This window comes from Molothrus aeneus, chromosome 1 (genome assembly GCF_037042795.1).
Source record: "Molothrus aeneus isolate 106 chromosome 1, BPBGC_Maene_1.0, whole genome shotgun sequence".
Taxonomy (NCBI): domain Eukaryota; kingdom Metazoa; phylum Chordata; class Aves; order Passeriformes; family Icteridae; genus Molothrus; species Molothrus aeneus.
Genome location: NC_089646.1, coordinates 10078049 through 10093092, shown reverse-complemented (window position 1 = coordinate 10093092; position 15044 = coordinate 10078049). Strand labels below are relative to the sequence as shown.

At 36.3% G+C, this 15044-nt stretch overlaps 1 protein-coding gene across 2 annotated transcripts in view; it reads left to right on the top strand.

Annotated features, from left to right (window-relative positions):
- ESYT2 (extended synaptotagmin 2) overlaps nt 1-15044 on the top strand; it is an 80358-nt gene that overhangs the window by 53466 nt on the left and 11848 nt on the right. The window contains exons 8-14 of one of the 2 annotated variants that reach the window (XM_066551175.1): nt 1902-2022; nt 2658-2834; nt 3204-3286; nt 4530-4578; nt 5218-5307; nt 5838-5933; nt 13272-13334. In XM_066551175.1, coding sequence (XP_066407272.1) covers nt 1902-2022; nt 2658-2834; nt 3204-3286; nt 4530-4578; nt 5218-5307; nt 5838-5933; nt 13272-13334 — 679 coding nt within the window. The remainder of the gene's footprint in view (nt 1-1901; nt 2023-2657; nt 2835-3203; nt 3287-4529; nt 4579-5217; nt 5308-5837; nt 5934-13271; nt 13335-15044) is intronic. The other variant, XM_066551184.1, reaches the window with a different exon arrangement.

The following is a 15044-nucleotide window of genomic DNA, read 5'->3' as shown; positions in this document are numbered from 1 at the left end:
CTCTTCTTACCAGGTAGGGACACTAACAAAAGCAGGAACAGAAAAGCTTACCTGGTCTCTATACTAGAGTTTTGTCATTAGACTTGAACTTTGAAAAGTGTGATTGTTGCTTGTGTAGTTATCATCACTTCAGCTTGGGTTTGGTTTTTCTTTTCCTTTTAATGTTGACTGGTTGAGATGTTTATCTTCAATTTTTGTCACCTCTTGACAAAACAATGAAATCTAAAATCTATTTTCTTGGCTCATTTCAGAGAGCATAAACTGAAAGCAAGATGTTTGGCAAAATGAAGCTTTAAAGTTTGAAAAGCAGTATGTTAAAATGATAGCTAAGTGAAGCTACTCTTCAGAAAACATGTATTTATCTTAAGATTTACTGAAACTGAATTTCTAGGGTTCATATAGAATGACAACCTCTGTAAATGTGATTGGATAAGCTCTGCATGAAAGGGAGGGCAAGGGAGACTCTTTAGGGCACATGTGAATTAACTCAGAAGTTGAGAGGAAACGTTTTTCCTCTGAGCAATATCTTAACATTATCCACTGTTTCCTCTTTCTAACCAGAAGCCTGCACAGACCTGTCCATTGGTTTTGATGCAGCCTTGAGCTCCTTCTGTTCCTGTTGTTCAGAGTATCATTACAGCCAGCCATGTTGCATCATGTATTGTAGTTACCTGGATTTCCAGTGGAAGTGGGCAGCCAAGGGCTTGCAGGCTGCTCAGGTTTCAAATCTCTGGCATGAAAATCAGTGTGCATTTCTAGTGGGCCAGATTGTATTTAATGGGTTTGTTCTATTGCCCATCTCTAGCATAATGTTAATTGCTCACCACTACATTTTCTTTCCAAATGAAACTGTAACACATATCATGTTTCATTGCAGCTTTTGTGGTTTTATATGCTAGCTCCTGAGTCAGAGTTATTCCCTGCTTCAGATTCAGTCTTAGAAAACTTCACAAGGTGCTCACACAGAAGTGCTTCATCCAAAAAATGTTCAAAGTAATCAAACATTATCTGCATCTTGATTTCACAAATACTGTAAAAAGGGAATCATGGACTGTATTTAGGAGGAGAAATCACAGCTCCACCACCTTCAGTGAGAATGTCCCTCTGCAGTTCAGAGTATCTCAAGTATTGTTGTAATGACTTCTCTGAAGCTTTGTTCATCCTCCTGGGATGTCCTGGCTGCTTGTGTTCTGCGTTCTGCCTGTGTGGGCAATGTGTGCAACCAGTGCAGTTACTCTGACAATGATTTGTTGTCAGTTCAGACCTGAGCTGGGTGACCTTGTAGCTTAGGAAATGGTTCTCTTCTCTGTGTTTGTGGAGGGGTGTGGGGCTGGGTTTTATATGATTCATTACCAGTGTGGTTGCACTGCCACTCCCTTTTCACTGAACAAAACCAGTTTTGCTGCCCTAGGCTACGTTTTACTACGTTTTACACATTGTGTTCTCTGTGTCTGTGGTTTAAGTGATGGTCCTCCCAGCTCAAGAGGACAAGTGGTTTCATAACAATACAGGAAGGGGTAGCCAAACTTGCAAGGACAGATAAATCATTATTGAAGTACAAAAGTAATTAAACAGTTACCATCTGCTTGGTTATATGCATCAGAGGCAAGAGCACTAATGAAATTCCTTTTTACCCAGGCTGCTTTCAAAAGGCAGGGGCGAGGGGGAAATCTGGCTGGGGCAGGGAAATGGGCACTTTTACATTCATCCCTGTGGTTTCTGCTGTTCAGTGTCAGCTGCTTCCACCTGGTGGCAGTTTGGGCAAGAATCCTTTATTTTAAGTTTACAAACCAGATGTGTCTTCTGCTCTCTCCAGGAAGGCAAATATTTTCTCCATTTAGGTTGTTAAGCAGCAAAAGGAATATTTTTTTTAAGTAACTGAGGATTCTTTTCTCCAACAGTGGCTTATCAGATACAATAATATTGGATATCATCTCCAACTACTTGGTCCTTCCAAATAGAATTACAGTCCCCCTGGTCAGTGAAGTGCAGATTGCTCAGCTGAGGTTTCCTATACCAAAGGTAAGCAAGTTTCTGTTAACAGCAATAATTGGGCATTTAGTTCCTTCTGTAGTAACTGTTCAAGGCAATCTGGAGGAATTTTGAAATACAGTTACTGCACTGGTACAAGTTGCTGTTAATTCAATCACTAATAACTAATTTCATTTATAAACAATTTCTGTGAAGTTAATGTTTCAAAAGAACACCAAGAAAGATGTATTTATTCATTTATTTATTCTTTTTTTAAATCTTAAACTTATTGCTTTTACAATCACTGGATTGTAAAACTGCAATCTAGTTTAACTGTACAGATAAAAAAGTAGCATGTGTTTTATGTTATCATGGAAAATTACTATTAGTGTGCTTCATTAAACAGTTGTTGCTATTTTTTGCTACTCACTTCCAGAAACCTGATATTTCTTGATGTAACTGGCATGTTTCTGATGGCTGATGACAGTTTTTCTTTTCAGGAGTCTGTTGAGTGCTAGGTCTGTTGAGTGTGTGGATCATCACTGATATCTTCTATTTACAGTATGTCCAAAATAAGTTTCATAAGTTAAGGAAATGACAATGGAAATAATAAAACATCTTTGTGTAAATTGTGATGACATGGCAGCTTTCAGATTACTGTACAAACTCATCTTTTCTTTTTTCAGGGTGTTCTAAGGATACACTTCATTGAAGCTCAGGACCTAGAGGGAAAAGATACTTATCTAAAAGGGATTATCAAAGGAAAGTCAGATCCTTATGGAATCATCCGTGTGGGCAACCAAATTTTCCAAAGCAAGGTCATCAAAGAAAATCTCAATCCAAAATGGAATGAAGTTTATGAGGTATAACCAATAAAAATATCTTGTATGTTCTTCTTTATGGAAGAAACAAAAGAAGAAATATCCTCTTTCTTTTGTTTAAGAGGTTATTTTGGGGGTGTCCTTAATATATATATATATTTTTTTTTTTTTTTCTAGACTGAGCATCAGAAATTCTGAAAAAGAAGTTTGGGCTTTTAGAGCCAACATTGACAAATTTTATCTGAAAAGCTTTTAAAATTGCTCTACTCATTACATTGCAGTTTTTTAAAGCATTTGCTTGCTAATGTTTTTTATTGTACAAAGGTGCTGCAGCTCAGTGTTTTACTGTTGTTATGCCATTTGCCCAAACTGGTCAGTTTTACTGATAATGCCCTCTCACTGAACTTCCAGGCCTTAGTGTATGAACATCCAGGACAGGAGCTAGAGATTGAGCTCTTTGATGAAGATCCAGATAAAGATGACTTCCTGGGGAGGTAAATGTTATGGAGAATATGTTTGTAGGTATTGGAAAGAGATTAAATATTGTAATTTTTTTCAGTTATTATTTTTATTTTATTGCAGTTGTTCTGCTATCTAATTGTATTTATAAATCAATTATCTTGGTAGTAAGGAATTCCCTAACTACTTCATGTATGTAAATTCATGTTTATGCAAATGTGCTTGGGTGTGTATATACACATGTATATGTTTACATCTTTTCTGAAGAAAGCAGGTGAGTATTGTGGGTACCCAGAATTGTGCCCTAGCTTCTTTAATGTCTGTGAGCTAGCACTAAGTCTTAATTCCTTCTTCAGGCAAAGTTAATATAGTTTTATAACTCTGTATCTTCTTCATCTTCATAGCTTCTAAATGACTGTCTCGAGTTTGTTTTTCCTCTTAAGAGCTGATCTTAACTATTTGATTAAAGAAAATATTTACATTTACTTGTAATGCTTTTACAAACATGACTCACTCTTTGATTCCATAAGCCATAGGTGTTTACTCATAAACATTTCAGGGATTTAGCCAGCTTCTTTCCCCAGTAATTTGTCACCTTTATTTCTTGCAGAGTTTTGGAACTTCCTATTGTTGCTTTCCATATGGAGTAGAGCTCCCTTGCTTTTCCAGCTCCTTCTCTCTTAACAGGAGCAACAGTACCTACTTCTCATTAAAATTAAGAAGTAGGAAGTACAAAGGTTTCTTTTTCTTTGCACTTCCCTAATCTTACACTGAAGTGATGGTGGGAGGAACTGACCTAATGTGTACATCAGTACTAATAAAATAAAAAGCCAGACAAATGTTCATGCACTGGCATGCAGATGTCTGCTCTGTTTAATTTTTAGCAGATTCATTCCCTGCTACATTTTTAGCTTGTGTGAACTACAGTTCTCCCAGACACTGCCAAAGCATGAATTTGGTCATAGTTGCTATTTCCAGTGGGTAGTTTGGATGTGCTCTCTGTTTTGAGAGTTGGGTCATACATATGTGAGTTATATTGTGCCAGTTGCCCTCATGGTTACAAAATGGGCTCTAGTGCAGGCATTTTCCTGAAATCCTGCACTCATCTTTGTTCAGCTGTTTCATTCCCTGCTTCTTCTTTTCTGAGGTGCTACAAGTATAATATTCTGCCCTTTTGATCTCAGTGGATACTCAGCAGGCACAGGGTGGGGCTTGAGTTCTGGGCTAGATCTTTTGTTTCTTGGCTAAAATACTACTTCTTTTTCTCCCTTTTCCTAGTTTGATGATTGATTTAATTGAAGTTGAGAAGGAGCGTCTTCTAGATGAGGTAATCAAGTTCAGTCATTTTTGGTTTAACAAGGCCCATATGTTGTACATGTTGTTGTTCTTGGATTATTTTTTCATGGGCACAGTTTCTGTATGTGCAAGAATAACCTTAATGCTGTAGAAATACATGCCCTGATGATCAGTACAGTGGTTTAATAGATACCTAAACCGGTGAAATCTGAAAAATAATGACATTCTTTTTAGGTCTTGGGGTTTTAAGGTTACTCCTATGCAAATGCAAAAAATAGTAACTTAGATATTTGGTGAGAAGGTTTTTTTTGCAAGAGAACAGTTAATTGCTGGGCAGACTAATTTTTGTCCTATATGTATGAGAGACTTTATAGGAACCTTGTGCAGGGTTTGTTTTCCCAGAATATCCTTAAAGAACTTTAAGAATTTTCTTGGTATTTTAAAGATGCTTTTATCATATAATGTATAATGTTTGTCTGGGTGGTTTTATCATTCTGTGTTGTAATGCTTTATGCAAAATATGACATTTCAATGGATCAGATCTTTTCAGGTTATGTGGACTTCAGCTCTGAGAGATTCTTAGCAGACTTTAGCGATTCCTAAATGTCCTGAAGAACTAATAATGTATTTCTTTGCCAGATTATTTCACATTACTTTGCTTAATTTTCAGTGGTTTACTTTGGATGAAGTGTCCAAAGGCAAGTTGCATTTAAAACTGGAATGGCTCACATTGATGCCAACTGCTGACAATCTAGACAAGGTATTAAGGGAACACATTACTTTCCTTCTAATCTTAATTGTTTTGGGGTGATTTTGTTGTGACTTTTTTGTTTATTTGTTAAGTATGTAACCAGATCTCTAGCTGCTGTGAATTTGGAGAAACCTATAGCTTTATTCCAAGCTGTCTTTAGAAATCTCAAACCAGTCATAAGTGTAAATGGTTTACACTCAGATTTTCAAATGCTTTTGTTGTTCTCTTCTTTTCTCTTAATGTTACTGTTTGAGAATATCTGCTGACATTTCTTTAGTCTGGGAGATAAAGATGGATATGATGTTACAATCTGTCCAATCTAAAAAAAATAAGTAGGAAATGGGGTGCAAATTTCCATGCAAATGGTTTTGAAATGTCTGTATGAGTCTTGAAAACTTACTTTTTATGCTTCATGCTCTGAATTTATGAATGTTTGCTTTTTGGGAGATGGTTTTTTGTTGTTTTTTTTTTTTTCAGAAATGAGACAGAAATAGTAACCCTTGCTTTCCAGAAAGGCTTACAGTGTGTTTTTGTTTTAGGTGCTAACAAGCATTAGAGCTGATAAAGACCAAGCTAATGATGGGCTTTCATCTGCATTGCTTATTCTGTATTTGGACTCAGCAAGAAATCTGCCTGTAAGTTATGTTCTCATGGATACCCTTCTGTCACAGAGTCTCTTGGGGACTCCCAGCATGTCTTGCTTGGTAGTGTGACACTGCTTTACTAACACACATTGTGCCATCTTCTCTATAATTCCTCTCCTTTCAGGATGTGTAATGTAAGGTCTACTTTTTTAGTAGCATAGTCTTTAGCTATATATTTAATAAAACAGTACTCTTTAATCAGTGTGGTTTTTCTCTAAAGAATGCTCCTTTCCTGGACTTGAAAGGCTGCATGTTTTTATTCCATGATGTTTTCCATACATGGTATGGGATTAGTATGAGGAATTTTAAGGAACTAAATGGGAAACAACCCACTTCCATAAGTTGAGGTGAACTTGCTTGCTTTGGCTTAGGGTATTGCTGGAGATTTGAAGGTACTTAAGTCCTCACCATGAAATCAGTCCTGTGCAGTTGATGCTAAAGTGCCAGAATACTTGTGTGAGATTTCTATCAGATTGTTTTTGGCAGGGTGGTTTATTTGCTTGTGCAAAACATAGAAATAAATCATATTCACTCTCTCTATGGATTTATCCTATGGGACTATGAAACAACTTGTTTTGGAGTTTATTTCAGGTTAGTAAAGTACTGTTCCTGGTTGTAATTGATAGCAGTAATAAAGTTAACCCTACCATAAAGAGATACATGAAACTTAACTGAGTTTTGCTGGTTTTCAGCATTGCTATTAGATGAGAGGTTCTGGAAGTGATGATTAAAATATTAATCAGAGATTACAGTTTTCAAGCTTTGGATTTTTTTGCACGCATTTTGCAGATTTTTCTGCTGAAATTTAGGTTAAAATTAAGTTAAATCATAGTGGTAACAAATGAAACCTTAGTAGCCCAAACAATTTACATGACTCACTAGTGATTTCATGTCTGTTCCAGGGTGTATAGAGCAGAGTTTGGAAGTTTCTAGGCTATTTTTCATTTCTAGGCTATTTTAAAAGCTAAAAAGACTCATTTGGAATAGATCCTCATGTTTCCTTTTTAACCCCACTCTGTATTGAATTCAGGGAAAATCTGTAACTTAGCAGGAAAATAAATCGAATTACTATAGTACAGAGTAAGCAGAAACAGAATAGAATTATGGTGTGCTTAGCATCAGTTTCAGAGAACTCCAACAGATAGAAAAAGTCTGTCTGCCATCTGTTTTGTGTATTAGATTCACTTGAACCAGTTTATGTATCTTGTTTAAATACTGAATTTTACTGAAACAGCCACAAAGTTAAAGTTTGGTAAAATACACTAAAGCCTCTTACTTAAAATAAGTGGTGTAAAGTTCTCTCCTACACCAGTTCCAGTCTTTTCCACAGAGCTCTGATTCTCTATGTTACATTCCCCAGCAAATACTCTGAGGCTTTGTCATAAATTATTTTTTTTGTTTTAAACAAACATTCTCTATCATTGTCTCCTTCCTTTGGAAAGGTGAGGTTGCAAGTCTCAACTTCTGCCTATTTTTGCAGACAGTATTTTAATTTCAGTGCATTTAATCAGTAGATCTCTAAACTCTAGGGCACAGGAAGGGGGAGTTCTTTGCACAAAGCAGACCGGTTAGGAAATTTGGGAACAGCATCCCGAATTTCCTATTGCTGCATCTGATATTCTGTCCCCAGTACAAGAATTGCTTGGGTGGGTGAAGAATGATGGTCATAGTGTGGGACCTGTTTAATCCTCTTACTTTCTTCTTCCTCTACCAGCCCAGAAAAGCAGTTGCAACAAATGACTCAATATTTAACTTCAAGTAATTTTCTTTCCAGTGTTGCAAAAAATATAATAGAAAGTAACATAGAACAATTGCAAATTCAATGTATAACTTTACTACAAAAGAATAATATGATACTGTGGTAAATCAAATTTTCCAAAACCAGAGACCAAAAGGCTTCATAGCTATGTCACATTGGGGGAAAATACCATGGGAAGATTTTTTTTATGCAGGAGAACTGAACATCATGGAGCTTCTACATGAACTGCAGTTAATTGTAGTAAATAGAGCTTTTTATGGCCATAGGATTCTAATATGGAGCAACATTGACAAGACTAAACATGAAATTCGTTGGTTTCTCATGTTTTGCTCAAGTTCAGTGGTGGGGGTTGTGTAGCAAATTAATGTCTTGGATTGCTTGTATTTATGGAGAAGAGAGACTTTAAAGAGAATGGTTAAAATGACACTGACCCTTATTAATAGTTTGGAGATTTTTGTGCACAACTTTAATGTTACAGTGAAAAGTTTTCTACAAGAATAATTACATTTATTATCTTGGAAATTGCCTTAAGTGAATGCGTATCACTGGTACATTTTAGGTCATGCCTTCAGCCTCGTTTTGTTGAAGTTACAGTGTTGAGTTACCACCACTCAGGCCTTTCTTTTGCATCATAGTTGTGAGTTTCTGGCACACTGGGATGATTGATCTAGAAAAGAAATAGAAATGGTGTAGAAGGCTGGTCTCTAAGTTAGTAAACATTAGTTGGATCTGCCATATAAATCTGAACTACCAAGAGTGAGCCTGGAAAGTGGGTTAATATATTTGAATAATCAATAAAAAAATAAAATTCAAAAAGCATTCCACCTTGCTGTGCTGCAGAAAGTCATTTAATGGATGAAACTATTTGTAATGAGAAATATTTACTTTTTGTTTCTTGCTGTTTTCTCTGGAATCCTTTGACTATTTTCCTTAACTTTTCTGTGTAGTAAAGCTGCTTATGCATTCATTCTGCCACAATCCCATCACTCTGCTTTCTCCTTCCATTTCCATCTTCCTAAGAGTATCTACGAGGGAAACTTTGGGTGTGGATACTTAAAAGAGAGGAGAGCATCTGGACTAGTCTTTTGTGAAAACACTACCTCACTCTATAGAGCACTATTTGTGAGTTCTCTGGTATTGTTTGTATTGTACCTTTTCTCTGCCAGAGTGTGGATTAGTGCTACTAAAGCCACTCACTCTAGTGGAATGAGAGCATGCAATTTGTTTTCCTGCATGGTTTCAACAAGTGTGCATTGTTTTTGTGCTATTTTTATTGCATTTTAAAGGCTACTTAAATTTCATTGATCAGCATATCATTGGGTAAGTAAGTAACCTTTTTTGATAAAGCCCAAGATAAGTTTGTTGTAAAAGCTCTTTACATTTCTTAAATTGCTGATTCATTGAGAAATAAAATGAATACTCTACTAGCACACTATTTGCTTGTTAATTGTTGGCTTTTATTGCAAAGAAATTAAAATAATAAATATTGCAACCAATAGTTTCTTCAAAAGGTGACACACTCAATGTTTGTAAGAACTTGCAACCTCTCCACACTGGTTCAAGTTGTTTTAAAAATGGGTGCAGTTCTTTGTGCTTCCCAGACTATAAATTCCCTTGTAAATTCTATCTCACTCCATGATGCTCCTTGTTTTGCAAATTCCCAAGCTCCTTTTCTTTTTTGGAAATTAGTCTGTAGTTGGGAGAATCCAGGCTAGGGTGAACTAACAAGTAATATTTTTTGCTTGAATTTAATGTTACAAAACTATTAAAAACTGATGAGCCTCTGAGTATCTTACACTTTGATCTGGAAGTACAACATTGGTATCTTAAAAAAGACTGAGAATCTGTTCAGAATAAGTATCTTTTTTTCCAGAGAGAGGTGGGTTTGTCTTTGGAGATTGTGCAGATAAGTTTTAACTGGCTGGCCATGTCATAATCCTTGATTTTAAAACAGCTTTCCAAAGCCCAGCAAAAATCCTGTTAGTTTCTCTGTCGAGGTTAATTATAAAGTATCTAAAAAGTTATAACCATTCTATAATCTTGTTAAAAATTAATGAATGAGAAAGACAATTTATAACCTACAGTTCCATCATCTTGGTGTTAAAAATGTTAAGGAGTTGCTGTTTCTTTTAGTTACACCAATACCAGATATATCTTTAAGGTAATTATTATTAAAAAAAAAAAATAGGGATGGAGCTCTGATGGGTTTTGTGGATCTTAGGATCTTTGTGTTAAGACAGGTTGTCTGTACAGGGCATTTATTTAGAAATCAGACAAAACCTTCCAAATCCCTGAATCAATTTATGAGGCAGAGTGGAACAGCAAAGAAAGCTGGGTCTGGATTCCCTTCTGCAGCACTGGGAGCCGCCTGGCTCTGCAGGGTCCTGGGTGCTGCTCTTGCTGCAGAGGAGGAGGGTGTGGCTGAAGGCCAGGGGACAGGAGAGCTCTGAAGTAGCCCAGGGATAAAAGCAGCTCCAGCAGCCCTAGGACTGCCCTTGTTCCCAGGGCATCCTTAAACATGGGCTGTTACACAAACATTCTCTAAGGTGGAACATGAGTTACTGGGGAAGTGTTGAAAAGGGAACTCACTTCCTAAGGAGAGAAAAATTCTGAGTGATCTCTGTTCCTTTCTAGATAGTTTATTCACTGCTGCAAATCTAGGTTTGTGACACCAGGACATTCACCCATGTAAATCTGATTTAGCTGACATTAAGGTATAAGAATTGTTTAATTTCCAGAAGTAACAAGAGTCTTATGATAATCAATAGTTTATCACAGTTTTGGTGTCTGTGTAATTTATAAATTATCCATATTTTAAATGAGCTCTTACAGTAGTGGCTATCTTCTGGTTATCTGGTGAGGATGCACTCAGAGATACCCCAAGCAACACTTAGTGAGTCTAAAGAAGTAATGAGTCATTCTCCAAAGCATATTGAATCAGGGGCTGGCTGAATAACAAACCACTTTGTTACTTGTATAACCTATGGGTTTGTTATGAGGATTTACTGCAAATGTAGTGATGGCTGTTAGAGAATTCCCCTGTGTCACTATCAGTGTATTTCTTGGATAACCCATCCTCTTTTCCTGTTACTGCAGAGACACTCAGAAGCATACCAAGACTATTTTGTCACTCAAAGCAAGACCTTCCCTTTTTATATTGAGTATCCCCTTTCCTCCTCTGAGTCTCCTTCCTCCCAGCCTTTCAGCCACCATCTTCATGGACCTGCAGCTTCTTCCCTTGAAACCTGAGGCCTGGCTTAAAGATATTTGCCCCAGCTGATGTCCCTCTTGGCCCATCCTTGCTATGATTCCAGAGGAATTGAGATATGCTCAATATCCAAGTCAGTGGTTGCCTGCCCTTATCCATGATCACATAGGTTTGGTTTTGACTTCTAAAATTCCTTGAAATAATAATATAGGAAGGGAAAGATTTGTATTGAATATGCAGGTGCAAATGGGAAGGGAAAAAAGTCCAGTAAGTTGAGTTGCAGTTAAAGATTCAAAATAATTTTGGTGAACTGTAGATGCCATCTGAAAAAATGAGGTACTTCTCTGTAGAGGACAGTCATTGCATCCTTATAAATATGGGATAGAAATAGAAAGAAAGAGACTTGAAAAGAGATCTTTCTACAGAAAGAGATTGGTAGTCATGCTGTGTCATATTGTTATGAAAGAAAACACTGTGCTCTCTGTAGCAAAGAGGAGTGCAGCCTGTGAGAAGCAGGGCCTAATCCTTTTGTTCTCAGCCATTACCAGGGCCCTGATCTTGGCTGTAGCAATTGAAGGTCTGGAGCACAGCACTGGTGATGGGAGAGACAGCAACCATGGCTAGCAGGGAAAGGGACTTCAGCCCATGAAATAAATCATGGAAGCACAGAAGGGTTTGGGTTGGAAGGGACCTTAAAGATCATCTCCTTCCAACCCCTCTGCCATGGGCAGGGACACCTTGCACTAGATCAGGCTCCTCAAAAGCCCCATCCAACCTGGCCTTGAACATTTCCAGGGATGGGGAATCCACAATTGCTGCAAACAAAGTGACACTTCTGTCTTTGTCAGAAAACAGGGAACAGTTTCATTCATTGCTTCAAATCTAGCAAAGAATGTACCTGTTGAGCATTTAAAAATTTCCTAATGAAAAACAGTTAAGCCTAAGTTTCAATGAGGAATAATTAGTTTCAACTAGTTTCAGCTAGGGATAGTGTGCAGTCTCCATCTTTGAAGTTCTCTAAGTACAATACTAAGTTCCTAATGTATCAGATAAATTACTGTGGAAAATTCCATGATTTTATTTCAAGGAATATAATGTTCAGAAAAATACCCCACAAAAGTAGTCAAACCTTATTTCTGGTTCTCTCAAGTTTAAGAGTTGGACCTGATGTTCCTTACTTGTAGATTGCTTCCAACTCAAAATATTCTGTGATTTTGTCCTGGATATTGTATATTCATTTTGAAATAGAAATTTTCAAGCAGGATGCCAGGAATCTTTGGAATATTTAGGCCAACTGGAGTATATGACATCCCAAAAGAAACTGCAAAATAGTATTTCTGCATAAAGGTTAAACCTCTTCAAATTTTAGTCGCTTTGATTTTCATTTCAGAAAGGCATTTCTTTTGGCAAAGCATTCATACCAGTTCCTGTTCATAAACCAGAATGTTTTAAAAGGCCACTATGCATTTTTTTATTGCCACAATCTACAGCTTCTAAAAAAGAATTATTCCTTGAAACAAAAATGTGTCTCTAAAGAAAAAGCCAGCCATAAGTACACTAACTTGAAGTCTGTTTTATTTCCAAATCTTATTTTCTGAAATTATTTCTTATGAATTGAATGCAAATTTTTCTAGACATTATTGTGTCACTTAAAGAACAGTATATTAATCTTAAAATAAAATTCTGAAATTTCCATATTTAATGGAAAGCAGTCAGAGATTTTGTTCTGCTTAGCCAGTTTAAATTCCTATTTTTACTGTATTTGCATGTCTTCATTCAACTGAGTAAAGTAGCAGACCTTCATTCTAGTTAGCATGCAGTGTTTACATCACTTTTCTGAAGAGGCTTAACAAAATTTGACTTTTATAATGATATAAATCCCTATCAATTAGATGTTGTAATTTCTCCCATAAAAGGATTCCTTTTCATAATTACTTGACTTATCATCAGAGAAGCTTCTGGGTTGTGAAAATATGCTCAAACAAATTCTAAAAGGATCATTAAGAAGGCAGTTCATAGGGCATCAGGCATTAAATAAAAATATTTTGTGAATTATCTCTATTAGGGTAAAAACAACGAGCAGAGAAATACAAGCAGACAGAAATTGGGTATATTAGAATAAAAATATCCAGAGGAGAAGAGGAAAAAAATTGTCAGACTTTTTTGTTGTGGTGGTGGTCCTTCATTGTTTTGTTTTGTTTGAAAGATGTTGTGGGTTTTTGTTGGTTTTTTTTTTTTTAGGTTGATTTTTTCCCCCCTGCTTTGTCCTATGTTGCCATGTCATAATTAATTAACCTAGTGAAATTGCTTCATTGCATGTCTTATTAACCCTTCCTATGTTCATTCTCTCCTGACTTAAAAGAATAATCCATTAGAATTTAACCCTGATGGCTTGAAGAAGGCTGCTGTTCAGAAAGCCCTGAAGGTAACATTAATACAGTTGTACATTTAAGGTCACAAAAGTAATTGGAAATGCACGAATGCCTGCAACACTCTGCTTCCAACACTGGATGGGACTTCTATTGCCAGATACAAATTTAGTGTAATTCTGTTTCACTTGAATTTGATTTCAAGAGGCCAGTGTCAGGATGTTGTTAAAATTCTGTGGTCTGTGGTAATTTGAACTCTAGATCAGATTGGTGGAGTGCAGGCTGCTTGGGAAGACTGGGGAAAAGTGCTGGGAACTGATTTGTAGTAGTAACTAAAGAATGAAGCTGACATGAAAGCTAAGACATCTTCCACATACTGACTGATTCCTTATCACTCAGCTCTGAATGACTGCTTTGGAATAATCTTGTTCCTGCTAGATGTTTTTAGTAGGCTTTACATCTTTTATGTGACTGCTAAAGAAATTTAGGCCAGCTTTTTGGTAGGCAAACTTGGCAAGGGCTGATGTTCAGCTGGAGGAACGTGAACAAGGGACAGACTTTAATAGGCTGTCAACAACAAGTCTGTCAGTACCTGGCATCAGAGGTGCATTATATGTGCCTGCACATTGCTACCTGCCTAATTTGCATTAAAATTATTCCTATTTACATATCAGCATAAGTGACAGGGTCTTTTGTCAACTCCTGTAGTTTCATCATTTTATGAAGAAAGTTTCAGGCACCATTTTGTGGACAAAGGAAAAATGAAGATAACGTCACCTACTATTTTAAAACACCATCAGTTGCAGTGTAATATGTCTTTCTTTCTGTTCTGTAAACCTTTATATTCAGTTTTATTTGAGAGCTTAATATTTTTTATTAAAAATCATAAAAAAGGAAAGGCAGCATTCATCCAAGAAAGGAGTGCTTTAGCTTTATTTCTAAAGGAAAGTATGATTCTAAGCAGTATGTCACATTAAAGGTGAGAATTATTAGTGGAAGTATGATGTCCAAAATGTAAGTTCAGATCAAAAAATATATCTAAATTATGCACCTTCTTAATTTAAAAATACAAAATATTGGAATCACTTGGTTGTAATTGTGACCTTACATGCATTAAGAAGATTTTAACTAACTTTCTGTTGACGTACCTGATTTTCCTACAGGGTAGAACTCAAAGTAACCATGTATCCTACATTTCCTAGGCTTTTTAAACTGCATTAACACCCGCTTGAGATGATTAACTTTCATGTCTAAATTTTCTTTCTGAATTGAATTTTTGTTAGATTAAATTGAAATTCATGAAAGAAACATACAGTTGGAATGTTCCTTTGCATATATGATTTGTTTCTAAACTGCTGTTTGTTTTCACAGTTTGATGTAATGCTATACAGCTGGTGAGCAAGGCTCAGATATGGCAGATGGTTGATTCTCTAATAAAGAGTATTTGGTAAACTGTAGAAATATCCCTCACATACATTATAGTGCATATTCTTTCTCCCCAAACTGAAAAGTAGGGAACATCAGTGTTGGATACCACATCCAATTTAATAGTTCTACAGCACTGTATATAAAGTTCCTGAGTTTGTGCTTTCTTCATATCTTCCATCTGCATGCAATATTCATTTTGCAGTTTTAACTATGCTTCATTAGCTTTGGGGATTGTAATGCTCATTAAAAGATAAGAATTTGCATCTTACCAGTTTCATTTAAAGAAAATGGAAATGAGTCTAAAACTCCTGCTTATTAGCAGCATTTTGCTTCAGCAT